The following is an 18,448-nucleotide window of genomic DNA, read 5'->3' as shown; positions in this document are numbered from 1 at the left end:
CCTTGGGAGGGCATTTATCAGTACGATAAGTTTTAGAACACCACTATCGTGTTCTTGGGAATGGAATAAATGGTTGTTAGTTGGGGGAAACAAAGTTGCTCTTGTTGAATTCTTTGGTTTGGAAAAGAGTAAACAATCCTATAGATTTACACATGAATGTATTGATTTATTTGTATCACATGGAAGTATGTGCCACAAAATATATGTTAAAAATGAAATAGCGTAGAGTGGTGTTAGCTTATAATCAAACAGGAAGAAGCCAATAAAAAAGTTTCTTAATGCAAAAACATGCAGCTGACAAAGGTTACGACTCCATTGTAAAAAACCTTCTGACACTGATGTGGAAGTATTGGCTTACTATTTTCACAGTTGCATATCAATTCTAATATTGGTAGTCTGACAGATACATCTTCCAAATGCAGATTATCAAATGTGCAATCAATGTGTGCGAAATTTGGTGAGCATGTTTGTAGAAAACTACCAGGATTTCACGCCAATACAGGTTATGATTCAGTAAGTGTTTTGTCTTGTAAGGAAAAAAGCAAAGCATTCGCCTTTTTGACACGTTATGTGGAGTTTTCAAATGGTCTATTCCATCTTGGTGAAACCTTTGAAGAGGTTGGCGAAGAGTTGTCAAAACACTCGAGAGGTTTTCGTGTTCTATATATGGCTACGAAATTAAAAATATAGATGAATAAAGATCAGAACGTTTTGAAATGCAAAAGATGCAATGTTAAGACACATTAAACAAGCTAACTTTCAGACGAAGATTTGGAAATCTGCTTTTAAACACAACACTGGTCTGTTGCCAAACAGCTATGGTTGGATCGTTTAGAACGCTTTGATCAGTATCAATTGGTTAGACCAACCACCAGCGTTAGATGCTTTGATAATTCTGATGTCCTGTTCATGTAAAGCTTGTTGTGCCAACAAAAGATGTTCATGTGTTCAACACTGTGTTGAACAGATAGCTGTATATAATGCTGGAAAGCTTGTAGATATAAGGATTACCAAATCGTTGATATTGCTAACGATGACGACGAAGATGATGTAAATGATGATAATGATAATTCGGTAGATGCAGGTCACCAAACTGATGATGATTCTATTGATTGACCTTCTGAGTGACCTTAATATGTGGTGATTCGGTTGTTGAAAACAATTTTAAAAAATAAAGATCTAGAAACCCTGACATTTTTGTGTGTTTTAATATGAGAGTTATTTGATGAATGTGATGTATAAATACATGACAGAATCGTGCATTTCTGGTTGCTTATGTTTGGGTTTGTCGTGGATTCTATGTTTTTGTGTCTCACCTTTAAATGTTTTTTCAACAGCCTTTAGTTACTTTATGCGCTATGTTTCAATGTAAAAAAATATATACCATTTTATCAAGAAAATTAGTACGTATGCTTCTTTTCATTCAAAATCATGACTTTTTGAAATTACCATCCCCCTTTTTTCTTGGTCCTCTACGATTTAAAAAATAGTTAAAAATTAGCCTGCGTTTTAATTAGATATGATGTGTTCAATTTAATAAAAATAATAGTACTGAATACTTGGATATTTTTTACATTTTTCTGTAAATATGTGCAAAACAAAATTTTTGATATACCCTTAAATACGTCCCCTGTTAACCTCTTTTGGACACTTTTTCAGAAGTCTAACACCTCTTAAAATATTCTTCAGATATTACTCTTTAAATTTATACAAAAAAATTGCGGTACCCTGGGGTGTAACACAGAATTGAAATTTTGCCCTACCAGCTGATGGACTAAAAACGACGAAACTACCTAAAAAATATCTAAAGAGCAATTTACAGTTTTCGATAACCTTATTTCATCTGAAAAATTTACTACACTAAACACGAACTAAAACTAAAACTCTGATTTTAACACACTTTTCTCCAAATGACAACAACAAAAAAGCGATGACAAAAGACAACCACTGCTGCGGTTAATGACTTGGGACAGTCGAAACCTCAGTTTAAGTTGCCCACAAAGACAAAACGCTCTGTATAAATTCTAGATCACTTCCTTAAAATTGAAGCTGAAGAAAATTGAAAACCACCATCTATGAAAAGTATGATAATTTCAGATAATTTTCAACTTCCCTTTGCCGGTTGGAAACTGCCATTTGCCCTGTCCGAAAGCTTGTTGGCATATCCTTACCCTTACAACTCTGTTATATTCTGCATGGGGCATGTATGTACGTCTGTATTCATTCAAGACTTATATTAAACTACACTTTATTACAAGCTACACATCATGGATATTATATTACATCAGTAAACATTACTATACAGATAACACGTGTAAAGCAGTTAAGAGTCTGTGTGTGGTCAGAGTACCGTGAGAACTATTGGATTATATTAATCATGTTTATAGACATGATGATAGATATGACATCTCCCTTCTTTACTTGGCATAATGTATTTTATGGAGTGGAGTGTTGGAGTGGAGTATTGGATTGGAGTGTTGGAGTGAGATTTTGGAGTGAGATTTTGGAGTGAAATTTTTGGACTGAGATTTTGGAGTGATTTTTTTTTTGGTGAAATTTTAGAGTATATAGTATATTATTAGTAGAATGTCAGGGGGTTAAATGTTTTGTTTAATTTTGAACAAGTATTCATTAAAAATAAATAAAGAAAAATTACAGTGCTAAATATTGATTAAAATTTTGATCACAGATAATCATGAATAATTATTTGGTCATGTTCATTTAAAAATATGAAATATGCTCCTCTCATTAACTCACCTTGTGGGAATGTCATTTGACTTGTGGTGACAAAGTGCACATTGAATTGCACAGAATTTCGAAGTCCTAATGGGCAAAAATCTGGGAAAACTCATTGAACCAGAATATCATAATAATGCTCATATCTTTGTGCAAAGAATAAAATTCGTAATAACTAGTATCTCAATTGTTTGTAAAACAATTGAAAGGTCTTTCCTGTAAAAGTGATGTTTTCGTAATGTTCTTTGTACGACCTTTCGTTTGATATACGACAAGCATACCTTCTGAAACTTTTCGCTTTTTACACTTAATGACCTTATCCGCCTACATTTTTGAGATCGGAAGTATGATATATGTAAAACAGGGTAGATGAGCTTTCATTTGATATGCGACAACGCCATGTTCTGAAAAGTTTGATTTTTGCACTAATTAACCCCATCCAACCAATTTTTGGAGGTTGGGAATTTCATATTTCAAATATACACATCATGACCTTTCATTTTATATACAACAACCCTATCGTAAAAGAAAATTTATTTTTTGCACTCAATGACCCCATCCAACCAATTGTTGGGGACGTCAATTTGAAATTTGAAATGTACGCTTTATGTTCTTTCATTTGATAGGCGACAACCTTACCATCTGAGAAATTTGAATTTTTGCACTAAATGACCCCACCCTTCCACCTGGGATGAAAAAGAGGTTTAAAATTTTCATTTTTAAGTAGAGTTTATTGAGACCTTCAATTTGATATATCAGATGACCCCATTTGACAAAGTGCCAAAAATGATGCAATATCAATGGTATAAATAGAAGTTATGAAACTTACAAAGTCAATGCAAAACATGAAAATTTCAAAATGATTTTTTGGTGGTTTTTTTTAATGGAATGTTTTTGGTATTTGGTTAAACATATAACTAAGTTAATCTCTTCAATTTCTTAAACATTTTAAGTGGTTAGCTGTTGTTGATTCAGAAATACATGCCGCTGCTCGCAAAATTTCAAACTGCGTTATCTCTAAAACGACAATAGATATCTCAAATCGGTTAAATGGTAAATGATCTACAGTTAAAGGACAACATTATAGAAAAAGAATTGGGACAATTTCAAAGTTCACCAAGGTCACAATTAATCATCAAATATATGATGCAATACCAATCTGCTGAAACTATATTCTTGTGTGTCAATTGATTCTAATGAATTGATAATTGTTTCTTCTACATGTAAGTTATCAATGTTCATAATTGTGTACATCGAAGTTACATCATAGGCAATAAGGATGCATTCTTTTGTGACCTCGTGTGACTCTATTAATGAAGTCTTTTGTATCTTGAATGTAAAAGTTATGGCTCTTCAATAATGGTTCGACCCAGTAATCTTTCAATGCGTCTCGTGGGAGAGTTACACTTATTGATGATTGGTCGGTAAGGAATGTTTATGTTTCCAACTATTTGACCAGTTCGGAATGCCTCATTAATTATTTCTAGATTAATTTTATGAACTTTTGGAAGAAGGTACATGTGTCCGTGTTTTGATTCATTATTATTCCTCAAGAAATTATAAGTTTGTGAATCTATTTCTTTTTTCCTATATAGATTTTCAACAATATCTTTTATAGATTTGACAACAATGTTCATTTATTTTCAACTTTTATTAAATGCGGTTCCTTCAACCAACATACGTAATGAATTTCAAGACTTATATATTCTATTGAGATCATAATTATTATATGCCTATAACTACAACTAAATAGTTTTGTAAATATTGAAATTTGACCAATCTCTCTTGTTAATATGTATCCACATAGTGGAGATTTATCATATATATATATGATATGATATTACTATTGATGTATCTATACCAGTGCCTGTATTAAAAATTACCATATTACATATGTTTTATATTTATATTTATAGCTCAGCCTGCTACGAAGGTTTAACCACACACCCCAGGTGTAACAATATTTTCTCAATGTAAATCCAGGAAATAACACTGTAATTGTAGTTCATCTTTTATTATTGTGTTCTATTGATACCGAAATGATAGCTAGGTAATACCAATTAATAACTTATTTTTTCATAAATCCAAATTTCATCTAAATTAAATTCAGAAACTGAATTACTTTCATCATTGTTGAAAACATTTAAACATTCTTTTTTTTATTTAAACAGAAGCTCAAGTCAATTAATTTGTAAATCATTTAAAAAACTAAAAAACAACAGTGCAAAAACAATAAATATGATACTTTTCAACATGATAATGTGAAGATTTTTTGTTCATTTTACAAAATAATATAATATAATAAAGAATGAAAATGGGGACTAAACCTAATACACGAGCATGTAAAATTCTCCTAATGAGGATGCTGCCAGATTCTTAAGAGATTGGGAAATCACAATGCTAAATAATTATATAACTCTTAGTTATGCATCAGTAGATCAGGAGAATTTGAAATTGTTTATAAAGGACTGTTGATATGAGGTCGTTCACATTATTATTCGAAACATTGTTATTCGAATACTTCACTGCATGCATTTTTTTTATTTCTATTTCAGTATAGTTTGTTTTTAAATTATTCACTACAAACTTTATCATCAAATTTCACTCCAAAATCTCACTCCAAAAATTTTACTCCAAAATCTCACTCCAAAAGTTCACTCCAACACTCCACTCCAATACTCCACTCCAACACTCCACTCCATACAATACATTATGCCTCTTTACTTAAATGAAATGAAATGGCATCATGTAAAACTTTGCCTTACTAAACAAATAAATTGTAATAATGAAATGTTGAAATGATGTGTATGTAATTAATGAAAATATTGTCTCTAAGGCTAAATTGTCCTAATCTAAATATTAATCTAACTCCTACACATTAGTTCATGTTTTCAATTAGTCTCTCTGGTTTTCTCACCATTCTTCAACTACGCGTACGGTTATAATCATTTACTTCGTTTCGTACAGTATAAGGTTGCACTATTGGCTCGTCTAAATCGTCATTTTCAATTACAACATTGTTTTTGTTTTCCATCAAATGTTTTCTATTTCTTCTGTACAGTTTGTCATTTTCTGTTTTAACAATATACGAACGCGAATTGTCTGTATTTTGAACAACGACTGCTGGTTCCCAACGCTTTTCTCTTTGAACATATACATTGTCATTAACGTTCAATTTTGATAATTCTTTTGTTTTCTTATCATAATACAGTTTCTGTTTCTCTTGTTTTTTAACAAATGTTTTCTTTGCATTTTCCGGAACTTCGGTTCTCAACAACTTCTTCGTTATAGGTAATTTCGTTTTACAACGGCGACCCATCAATAGTTGAGATGGCGACGGCATGTCACTGTCTAACGGAGTATTTCTGAAATTCAATATACTCATATACGGATCTTTTCCTTCATAATCAGCTTTCTTTAGTAGCTGTTTAACGGTTTGCACTGTCCTTTCCGCTAATCCATTGCTTTGTTGGTATCTCGGACTCGACGTTATATGTTTAAATTCCCACGATTTCGCGAATTCTTGGAATTTTGAACTTGTATAATATCTCGCATTGTCAGATACAAGTACTTCTGGAATGCCATGTCGTGCAAATATGGACTTCATGTTCATCATGACTGTATCACTGGTCAAATTGTTCAGGATACTAACTTCAAATAACTTTGAATAATAGTCCACAATTAATAAATACTGTCTGTTTTTAAAGTCAAACACGTCTGTGGCTACTTTCTTCCACGGTCGCGATGGTAATTCGGCTTTAATCATTGGTTCCTTTGCATTTGAGTTCTGAAATCGCTTGCATATGTCACACCTTTGGATAATTTCTTCTATTTGTTTTGACATTGCGGGCCAGAACAAAACATCCCTTGCTCTGTTTTTACATCTTTCTATGCCTTGGTGCCCCTCGTGAATTCTCTGCAGCATTTCTTTTCTTAAAGCAAACGGCACTACGATTTTTTCTCCTTTGAACACTAATCCTTGTGCTTCATGAATTTCTTCTCTGTAGTCCCAATATGGTTTAATTTTGTCGTTTATTTCGGACTTGCTCTCGGGCCATCCATCCTTTACAGTTTTCTTTAGCTCTGTATTACCAAACGTGACTTATTCCCGATTGTGACTGTTTTGCCGAGTGTGAACTCGCATTACTATAAGACGTGGTACGGTACTTATACATCCCAAATTCATGTATTTAGTTTAAATGTTTAATGTTATATTTGTAATTCTCATCGGATTTTGTCAAATGTGTTGACGTCTTTTCTATTATATTTCTGTGTTATGGTAAAGAAAATTAATCACCGCCTTCATTTATCAGATTTGATTTCGTTCAAAGTAATCAGTACGATATTTTACGTTTGAAGTTAGATTCATAACAAACCTGACATAGTTTTATAATATAGTTAATTGCTACCTCAGTTTTATATTAATAAGAATTAAAATGTGCTTTGTTATTAAATGCAATATCAGTATTTAGTTCAAATATATAATCTTAAATTAATCCTAATTCTAATGACGTCATTTTTTCGTCATTTTTCATTTTTTGATGCTCTGTTTTACTAATTCTAATGACGTCATTTTTTCGTCATTTTTCAGTTTCAAATAGGACGTCACTTGGCGTAGAGGTTTAAACGTATTCGGATGTGTCTACTTTTGTGTTTCAAATGTCTGGTTATGTAAATGTATTTCAGTTGTTTCCTGTAATTAGTTAATACTTCAGCTTTATCATGTACATCTTTTGAATATTCATTTTATTAAATTTACTGTTTGCAAAAGTATAAATTACTCTAAATTATAGGGATTTTCTGGTAACTTTACGGAAAACCCTTGCCGTTTTTGGCACAACCTTTTTGATCTTTTGGTCCTCGATGCTGTTCAACTTTGTACTCGTTTCGGCTTTCATACTTTTGTATCTGTGCGTCACACATAGGTCTTGTGTGGACAAAATACACTTCTGGCGTATCTGTGCGTCACACATAGGTCTTGTGTGGACAAAATACACTTCTGGCGTATTAAAATTTTGAACTTGTTGCCTTTTGTTGGCTGTTGTTCGTGTGATTCTTTGTCAATTGTGTTCTCCAATTTATTTATATTGTAGTCCTGTGTTGTCATTTTAATGTTATATTTCACATGGCCATAAAAGTGCGAGGTTTGGCATGCCACAAAACCAGGTTCAACCCACCATTTTTTCCTTTAAAAATGCCCTGTACCAAGTCAGGAATATGGTCATTGTTATATTATAGTTCGTTTCTGTGTGTATTACATTATAACGTTGTGTCGTTTGTTTTCTCTTATTTTTGAGTGTAAATTCACATTGCGATAAGACGTGTCACGGTACTTGTCTATCCCAAATTCATGTATTTGGTTTTGATGTTATATATATATGTTATATTTGTTATTCTCGTGGGATTTTGTCTATATGTGTTACATTTTAGTGTTATGTCGTTGTTCTCCTCTTATATTTAATGCGTTTCCCTCGGTTTTAGTTTGTTATCCCGATTTTGTTTTTTGTCCATGGATTTATGAGTTTTGAACAGCGGTATACTACTGTTGCCTTTATTTAATGCATCGTCACATTCTGTTTCTCTTCGGAATTCATCCATTTTCGACTCTGATACGGACACATGTTTTACCAATAAATTTACTTTTGCATCTATGTCCTGTCACATGAGTTGTCGAACTCATTAAGGTAAGCTCTTGACAAAGTGTCTGATATGTACATCAATTTTCCTGGTTTGTACACTACATTAATGTCATACTTCTGAAGTCGTAACATAAGTTTTTGTATTCTGGGAGGCGCGTTTACTAGCGGCTTTTTGAATATTGCTTCTAGAGGTTTATGGTCTGTTTCTACCTCAATTGTCCTTCCGTATACATACTGATGAAATCTTTCACACCCGAATACGATGGCGTATAGCTCTTTTTCTATTTGTGCCCAATTTTTCTGCGATGTAGTCAATGCCCTCGATGCATATTCGATTGGCAACTCTTTCTGTAATAGTACAGCACCTAGTCCATTTTGTGATGCATCTACGGATAACTTCACTGGCTTTGTACTGTTGAAATATCTTAGCACTGGAGAGTTTGTGATCAATGTTTTCAGATCTTTGAATGTTTTATCATGATTATCGTCCCATTGAAACGGTACATCCTTTTTCAGTAAATCCCTCAATACTGCTGTGTTTGAAGAGAAATTTGGTACGAATTTTGCTATATACGTCACCATTCCAAGAAATCGTTCAAGTTCTTTTTTGGTGGTCGGTGATTTCATTTCGGTTATCGCTTTTACTTTGTTGTCGTCGATTTTCAATCCTTCTCGTGTATACCTGTGACCGAAATATGTCACTTCAGAAATTCCCATTTCACATTTATCACGCCTTAGCTTCAAATTTGCGGTACGGATTCGTTCTAGAACCTCTTTTAATCTCTTGTCGTGCTCTTCTTTTGTACATCCCCACATTAATATATCATCGATAAATTATTCGACACCATTTAATCCATGAAGGATTTTGCATACGGCTTTGTGAAACACTTCGCTAGCAGATTTGATTCCAAACGGTAATCTTAAGAACTTAAATCTTCCGAATGATGTATTGAATGCACATAAATTAGAACTTTCCTCGTCTAATTTGATGTTCCAAAATCCACTTGAAGCATCAAGCTTACTAAAATATTTTGCTCCTGCTAACTTAGCGGTTATTTCTTCCTGTCTCGGCAATATGAAATGTTCTCTCTTTATTGCTCGATTAAGATCTTTAGGATCCAAACATATCCTTAATTTACCATCTGCCTTTTCTACAATTACTATTGAACTAACCCATTCAGTAGGTTGTTCCACTTTTTCCACAATGCCTAATTTTTCCATTCTCTCTATTTCTGATTTTAATCTATCTTGCAGAGCAATCGGTACTCTACGTGGTGGGTGAATAACCGGATTGATTGATTTATCTAATTCAATATGATGATATCCTTCTAATTCCCCTATTCCATCGAATAAATCACTATTTTCTTTCAAAATAGATTCAGCACTTTTCTCAACTGACATAACTCTATTAATTAGATTTATTTTTTTAAAGCACTTAATCCTAAGATACATTGAGCTTTGAAATTAACAACTGCAATTAAATTCCATTCTTTCAATTTTATCTTTGTGAGATACATTTATGTGACATTTCCCTAGCACATCCATTTTTTCACCTGAATATGTGACTAATCTGGTTTTGCTTGGAACAATTTTGGTATCTCCTTTCACTAATTTCAATACTTTGTACGGAATTACATTTGCTTGCGCACCCGTATCCAATTTGAACTTCTGATTTTTTCCATTCAAATTTAAATCAATCATCCAAGAATTTTCACTTTTCTTTTGATTTTCAATACATCCAATGTATAATTCGTCTTCGCTGTCGCTTTCTTCTTCAATAGCATTTATTCTTCTGTTTTTGCACATTTTCTTAAAATGATTCGGCTTTTTGCACTGGTTACACATTTTTCCGTAAGCTGGACAACTTCTAGGTAGATGTTGCATTCCGCATTTCTTGCAATCGTATTTCTGGCCTTTTTGGTTGTCTTTTCTATAATCTCTGTATTGTTGTTTCACTTTTGGTTTGTGTCCTGATTTGTAGTCTTTCCTCATTGCGTGAACTGTTTTTTCATCTTCTGTTATAGATTTTAATTGTTGTTTTGAAACTTCCGATGCGCGGCATATATCTATTGACTTTGCGAGTGTCAAGTCTGGAATTCTTAGTAATCTTTCGCGAACATTGTCACTTAGTATACCACATACTATCCTGTCTCTTACAAAACTGTCGCATAACTGTCCAAATTCACATGTTTTGGCTCTGTTTTTTAGCTCTGTGGCATAGTGGTCTATATTTTCTCCTTCACTTTGCGAACACGTGTGGAATTTGTATCGTTCGTAAGTCTGGTTCTTTATCGGATTGCAAAATTGCTCAAATTTTAATAGCAATGGTGCAATTTTGTCCTTTTCCTCTTCCACGAAATTAAAGGGAAGGTGTCAAAGGCAATACAGAGATACAAGATACGAGATACGAGATACAGCGATACGAGAAACGAGATACGAGATATGAGAAACAATTATAAGTAATATGAAAAAAATAAGTCAAGTGTGTTGAACTACACTAATTTCATTTAGACAAACTGTTAAAATTGTAAACTCTGGGAACTAATAGATAAATTTGTCAACATCAATTTAAAACACAAGCATTACAATAAATAAAAGCTTCTGAAGATTATACACTTTAATTTTATTTGAGGTTATTGGCCTGTGCCATAATTTGATACTACCATGGTCAAACATAAAAATTCTTTAGTGATTTATTTATTTAAAACAGATAAACATCTTGTTAATTATATAAATGTAGACTATTTCAACATAGATTTTTAAATTGATTTCTTAATCATTTGTTTATTGTCATCTTATTTAAAAATAATAAAGTCATATTAATATTCACTATAACAATTATGTTTTTGTGTACCTTATAATTTGTAAAAGACTTTCTGTTTTCTACTGGAGTTAAAATGACACACACAAATACTTCTGTGGAATTTTATCTCATTCATCTTTGTGAAATTATGCTTTAATGAGTTATCTGTTAACTATTTTTTTTTTCACAATCATAAAAATTACCATTTAACAATTGGGTTAAAACTTATTTATAAGGGTCTGGAGTGTGGGGGTGGGGGTCTGTTATTCTGTAAACATTTAATTATCACCCCTTTTTATACGACCACGTCTCCTCAAACGAGGATATAAAATATCTGAAATCAACGAAATTTTTAATCAAACACAAAATATAGAAAGGAAAAACCTGCTTATACAACGCCAAACAAAACGGGAACAACCACTAGTTATGTTAACAAAATTCAACCCATCTATACAGAAACTGAAAAATATAATTACAAAACACTGGAACCTTATTTCATTAAACCCTAATTGTTTGAACATATTTAATCGCCAGCCTATTATAGCTTATAAAAGACATACAAATTTACAAGAACTATTATCAAAGCATTAGTGGGTATAGTTTGCTCAACCTTTCACAACACAATATGATACTGATCTCACAAAAAATAAATCATAATTAACTAATATGTTATTCAAAGACAACCGGTGTATGGTCCAATATAATATACGAAATAAAACAAAAAACATAAATAATACGCCAATATACAACTTATTGAGTCGACCACTGATGAAGCCGGACTCAGGGATCTTTTCCCCAAACACGGCAGAAACACCGGGCCTAACATTCATGCTCATGGGTGAGCTCGGATGAGCTATTTAAATACATTAAAAAAAAATTCTTCGACATGTTGCTTTGCTGAACCAGTATCTAGCAGTGGCTTATTTATTGTCCAACATTGGAACCATTCACATAACCTCAGTTTATTATATTTTTAAGATGTAAAGTGACACTATTAACCTCTGTACTGTTTCAAAATTGTTTAATTGCTGACATTGTGATAAAAAGTTTACTGATAAAAATGCAATTTTATTACCTTTTCCACATACACTTTCAACAAATTGTCAGTATATTTTTTTATTTTTGAAAGGGACCTATGGTTTGTTAATTTGATATGCTACATTTCATGAGTGTTACAAGGTTGTGTCTTAAATATTGAAAAACATAAAACATTTTTTTTTTAATTCTGATAACAACAATTAAATGTATACATATTATGTCATTAAGATAAATATGATTCTTCAATTCAAAATAACTGAAATAATTGATAGATATTCATCAATGCAAGTTTTTATCTTGCAAGATCTGTCACCAAATAAGCAATTTTATATAATTTTTTTCAAATGAACCATAGAGAATTTAAAATTATTTTTTTTTGCATAAGACTGTGTCCTCTTTATGCCATTGTATTAGAATAACTGAAATTTGTAAAAACATTAATATCAATGATTAATGCATTAACAAGTTTCATGTATTTCCATAATATACATTTTTTTAGCTTTAATTAATTATTATATAATTTTCAGTTATTTTGTATCTCGTATCTCGTATCTCGTATCTTGTATCGCTGTATCTCGTATCTCTGTATTGCCTTTTACACCTTCCCGAAATTAAATGTGTTGAATACTTCCACGGCATCTTCTCCAATACAATGAAGTAACAGCGAGCATTGTAACTTTTCTGCCTTTTCATTGAACTCAGTAGCGTCCAAGTAAAACTGGAATTTTTGTTTCCATTTTCTCCAATTCTCGGAAACATTTCCCTCTATTCTTAAGGCTATGGGTGGTTTCAGTTGATCCATCTTGGTAGTTAATCAATTCGTTTTTTCATCTGACACCATGTTATTATATTCTGCATGGGGCATGTATGTACGTCTGTATTCATTCAAGACTTATATTAAACTACACTTTATTATAAGCTACACATCATGGATATTATATTACATCAGTAAACATTACTATACAGATAACACGTGTAAAGCAGTTAAGAGTCTGTGTGTGGTCAGAGTACCGTGAGAACTATTGGATTATATTAATCATGTTTATAGACATGATGATAGATATGACAAACTCCATTTGAAGTTTCGCACGAATCCGGTTATTTTCTGTTTTTTTTGTCCATTTAAACCCTGGACTGGGTACACTACCAAGAATTTACTCACGTTTTTTTTGGTACACTTCTACCCTCGTATATAATCAGTACTGTTCGGCAAGGCAGAAAACTTGTAACGTTATATTTTCTGTTTATTCAGTACTGTTCCAGTACTGATTTTGACAGTACTGTTTTAGTACTGTTTCAGTACTGATTTTGACAGTGCTGTTTCAGTTCTGATTTTGTCAGTACTGTTTTACTGATTTTGACAAACGTTTCACTGACTCAGTTCTGATTTCGTCAGTACTGTTGCAGTACTGATTTCGTCAGTAATGTTTCAGTACTGATTTTGTCAGTAGTGTTTCAGTACTGATTTTGTACTGTAAGTATACCATTTTTTTTTTAATTCTATTATTGAGTTGATATTTTCATTCACTGTTTTAGTAATAAACTTACTTTTTAGTGCGCACCTTATCCATATGAAAAATAGTTGTTTCTTTAGGTATATTTGCAGCAGTCGATTTGGGGTGGTTTATCTTTTTAATTTGAATGTGTATTGTTTCAAAAAATATTTTGTACTGAAAACTTATATATCTAGGTAAGTATGCATTTGTAGTATGGTACATAATAATTGTGACATATTTTTTTCTTGTGAAGACATCTCTGATTCAGTGTTGGTCTATCATTAGAGAAATTTTTACAATGTGCATCTCAGTACAATTGGTATACAAATATAGGTTTTTTTTTTTAAATTCTCCCTCATAAATTCGTCCGAATTTAAAACACTTCTAATCTATCTACAATGTACATAGCGAAATAAGAGGCAAGACAAAATGTAGGTTTGGTTTGCTCGCAGTAACTGCGATAGGTTTGATAATTCTGTGACACTATTACTATTAACCTTTTTTATCTGGTTACGTTTTTCTTTTTGACTATATCACCCTGCTGAGCATATTTTTTTAGCGACGTGAACATGACCAAGGAAAATTATCAAGCTTACTTTCGTCTATCGAAAAAAACTATTGAAGTGAAGGGGAAAACAACAGAAAGGAACAAGATAAGCAGTTTATCAGATTTTACCCTTTAGGAGCACGTGAATTCATTCCCGGTTTTTAATGGAGTTCGTGTGGTTTTTTTTTTGTGTGTGTATTTTTCAAAGTGTTGTTGTGATTCTTTGTTTACTTCTTGATTTTGATTGTGACTGTCTTTCTGTGTATAGAAAAAGAATACGCACTCGACATCAGAGAGATTAACACTGTGGTTCGACGCTGATATTTTACAATATCAATGTGTATAATAGCGCACAATTTATACATATATCAAACAAGATTAGAATACTGTTCATTTTTTGGTATTTTGCTATTGCTTAAAACTTGTTGTAATTAATGCAGTCATATATTACTATGTTAGGCAATGCATTATAATTAACACAAAACAATGTCTCGTTTACCTTATTTTTAATCATAACTGGAATTTCTTTTATTTATCATAACCAATTTTAAGAATATATAATGAAACATTTAGAATGAAATTCAAAACAGTGTGGCTGTGGCCATTGATTGGCACATCAAATTCATCCATTGACTGTGACAATTTACGTGAACGTGTGTCTGTAACGACCACTGTTCACGACGTACCTACGATAGACATTTCAGCTGTGGGGTCACCAAAGGTTTCTTAACGCCTTTAATTATAAAATAATTCGAAAAATTAATCAGGAATAACCTTTATGTTTTGATTTATACAATTGATATAAATCAAAACATCGTGTTATTCCTGATTAATTTTTCGAAATACTTTATTAAGGTGTTGAGGACCTTTGGTGACCCCATAGTTTAAGTGTCTTTAAAAAGTACACAGTGAGCAATGGTCGTTACATACAAATGTTCATCTAAATTGTCCCAGTCAATGGATGAATTTAATGTGTCAATCAATGGCCACAGCCACACTGTTTTGAATTTCATTCTAATGTAAAACAATCAAAGAAACAATTAGTTTTGCATGTATCATGTTTCATTGCTCTCCCCCTTTGCCATCTTTTCTTTGGAATGCTGTCATAGAATGTCAGTTTACTGGCACTTTTCCTCAATTCAGTCCCGCATATGATGTGTCTTGCTACATGTACAGTGTTAATTCAAGAGGACACTTTTAGTTCTAATATGAGCTCATTATAAGCATCCATCTTTAATGTTTTGGTACTTGTACGAAACTCAGGATTCAATGGTTCATGATTAAAATGTTGGGTTATTTTCTGATGAGTGCCATATTTATACATCATTTTGTTAATAGGTCTTCAATTTTCACATCGAACATTCCCATTTCTGCTCCTGTCTCCATTGCTGTTAATCAATCTGAGGGGGAAAATGAAATGACTTTATAAAGGCTATTATAAACTTTCTTATGTTTCCTCATTTCTGTGTTATGAAAAAATAAAAAGAATGCACAATTATGGAAGGGAATGGTCATAAAAATGTACTTATTACTTTATATACTACCAGAAGTCCAGTAATGGATTGGACTTCTGATACTACATGTATATATAATCAATCAAAGTTGAAATTTGTTGCTAAATAAAAAAAAAGAAACATATGATAATTGAATTCATCATCATCAAAGTATTGGTGTTTGCCAGTGGCAAGTATTTCATGCACGTGTAGCTTTAACCATCAATCTATTTATGTGCTCTTTATAATAAGATTCGTGAAACAACGACAAAAAGACATTTAAATATATACTCATTACTTTTTACGATTTCACAAAAAAACTTCATGACTTACGATCAATCTTACTTGTCTTAAGTTTTTTGTGAAATCGACTCCTGGTATTCAGTAGTTGTCGTTATTGATGTGGTTCATAAGTGTTTCTCGTTTTTATACGACCCCAAAAAAAATTTGGGATCGTATAATGGTATGATGTGGTCGTCTGCGTATTCTGCGTCGTCGTCGTCCGAAGACACATTGGTTTCCGGATAATTACTTTAGTTTAAGTGAAAAGATCTTCATGAAATTTTATCAGAGGGTTCAATACCACAAAAGGAAGGTTGGGATTGATTTTGGGGATGATGGTCCCCACCGATTAGGAATTAAGGGCCCAAAAGGGGCCCAAAACAAGCATTTTTCTAGTTTCAGGATAATAACTTGTGTAGAAGTATTTCAATTGGTATGAAATCATACTGCAATGTTTGAAACCACAAGTAGAAGGTTTGGATTCATTTTAGGGGTTATGGGGCCAAAGTTTAAGAATTAAGGGCCAAAAAGGGGTCAAAACAAGCATTTTTCTAGTTTCAAGACAATAACTAATGTGTAACTGTATGGATCTCTCTGAAATTGTACCACAATGTACCATATAACAAAGGGGAGGCTGGGATTAAGTTTTGGATTAAGGAGGCTCGAGGGTATAAAAATTTCAGAAAAAAATCAAACATTTTTTTTTCATTACAAATTTTATTTATTTCCTTTTGTAGTTGTTACTTTATCATATGGTACAAGAATCATTCAAAACAATCAATTCGCGTTGGCCCCAGATGACTTTCAAAATGTATACATCATTGAAAAATATCCAAATTATCTCCCTTTGGTGGAAAAATGCCATTTTTTGGCTCTAAAATTGAAATATCTTTTTCAACTCATCGGTGACCTATCTTTTTTAATATAATTTCCATATAAGCTGTACTTAAACTAAATTATTGTAAAATTTTAGCGATTTCTGTAATAAATTTCTGTTTTTTTATTTCGATATTACCTTTATTTCTCCTATTACTTCAACAGAAAAAAAAACGCCTTTACAAAAATGTATGCTTCTTTCGAAGGCAGATTGTGAGCGCAAATGAACGGTGACCCCACTTTTTTATTTTATTTTTCTATTAACTATAAGATAAAGTTCATTTATAGAAAAATATAGAGAAATCCTATATAAATGATTTAGACCCGCGAACCCCCTTAATTGCCTCTATATGTTGGAATTAGGGGCCAAAAAAGGGCCAAAAAGAAGCATGTTTCTAGTTCCCAAACAATCATGACAATAACTTGTGTTTAAGTGTATGGATCTCTCTGAAATTGTACTACAAGGTTCAATCCTGCAATGGAAAGCATGGGATTGAGTTTAAGGGTAACCGTTATTGATCCAAGGGGGTTTCAAAAAGTTGGGTGGGGGGATTTTTTGTTTACCATTTTTTGAAGGGCTTCCTTTTTATTTCAAAATTTTTCAAATTTTGAATTTTGAAAAGTTTCAAGAAGAAAATTGCACAGTATTGTGAAATAGATTTGATAGATCTTTGACCACATTAATTTTGTGACAAAAACCTATATTATGTCAAAAATTTGATCACAATCCAAATTCAGACAGAATCAAGCTTGAATATTGTGACCAAATTTGCCCCAACTGTTCAGGGTTCAGCCACTGGGGTCATATAAAGCTGCGCCCTGCGGAGCACCTGGTTATAAAGATTTACTTGACCTTTGGTTTCCCGTTTGAATAGTTTCACACTAGTAATGTTTTAGGGATTCAGTAGTTGTTGTATGTTTATGTGGTTTATAAGTGTTTCTCGTTTATGTATAGATTAGACCGTTTCAAACTTGGTTATCCCGTTTGAATAGTTTAAACTAGTAATTTTTTGAGCCCTTTAAAGCTTGCTGTTCGGCGTGAGCCAAGGCTCTGTGTTGAAGGCCGTACCTTAACCATAATTGTTTACTTTTATAAATTGTTACTTGGATTGAGAGTTGTCTCATTCGCACTCTGACTCATACCACATTTTCCTATATCTATAGACCATTGGTTTTCCCGTTTGAATGGTTTTACACTATTCATTTTTGGGGCCCTTTATAGTTTACTGTGCGGTGTGAGCCAAGGCACGGTATTGAAGACTGTACTTTGACCTATAGATAATGGTTTACTTTTACAAATTGCGACTTATATGAACAGGCGACTTTTCTCATTGGCACTTATACCACATCTTCTTATATATAAATACATCACCGGGCCAGATTGAAACAACATACTGGTTGTGTGGAAACTGTCTATCAATTTAAAATTAAAACAATGTATAAAATATTGTAAAAAATATTTTCACTGGAGTGCATTTACGTAACAATAACAGTTTAACACAATGTAACCGTAGACATAAATAGCATTGTTACATTCG

The 18,448-nt window shown here is 32.4% G+C and overlaps 1 protein-coding gene across 1 annotated transcript; it reads right to left on the bottom strand.

The window, feature by feature from the left end:
- Positions 1–9,839: 9,839 nt before the first annotated feature.
- LOC139523432 (uncharacterized) lies at positions 9,840–13,018 on the bottom strand. Its single transcript, XM_071317518.1, has 2 exons — positions 12,845–13,018; positions 9,840–10,661 (listed from the first exon to the last, which is right to left on the bottom strand). The coding sequence occupies exons 1-2, from the start codon at positions 13,016–13,018 to the stop codon at positions 9,840–9,842; spliced, it is 996 nt and encodes a 331-aa protein (XP_071173619.1).
- Positions 13,019–18,448: the final 5,430 nt, after the last annotated feature.

This window comes from Mytilus edulis, chromosome 1 (genome assembly GCF_963676685.1).
Source record: "Mytilus edulis chromosome 1, xbMytEdul2.2, whole genome shotgun sequence".
Taxonomy (NCBI): Eukaryota; Metazoa; Mollusca; class Bivalvia; order Mytilida; family Mytilidae; genus Mytilus; species Mytilus edulis.
Note: the sequence above shows the minus strand (reverse complement) of the source record. Positions and strands in the feature narration are given on the sequence as shown.

What these genes read in the sequence shown, in the direction of transcription:
- LOC139523432 (XM_071317518.1), bottom strand. Translation starts at nt 13,018, where the DNA reads ATGGATCAACTGAAACCACCCATAGCCTTAAGAATAGAGGGAAATGTT. An exon ending in TTGGAGAAGATGCCGTGGAA is followed by an intron (nt 10,662 to 12,844) that starts GTATTCAACACA and finishes AATCCGATAAAG; the next exon opens with AACCAGACTTACGAACGATA.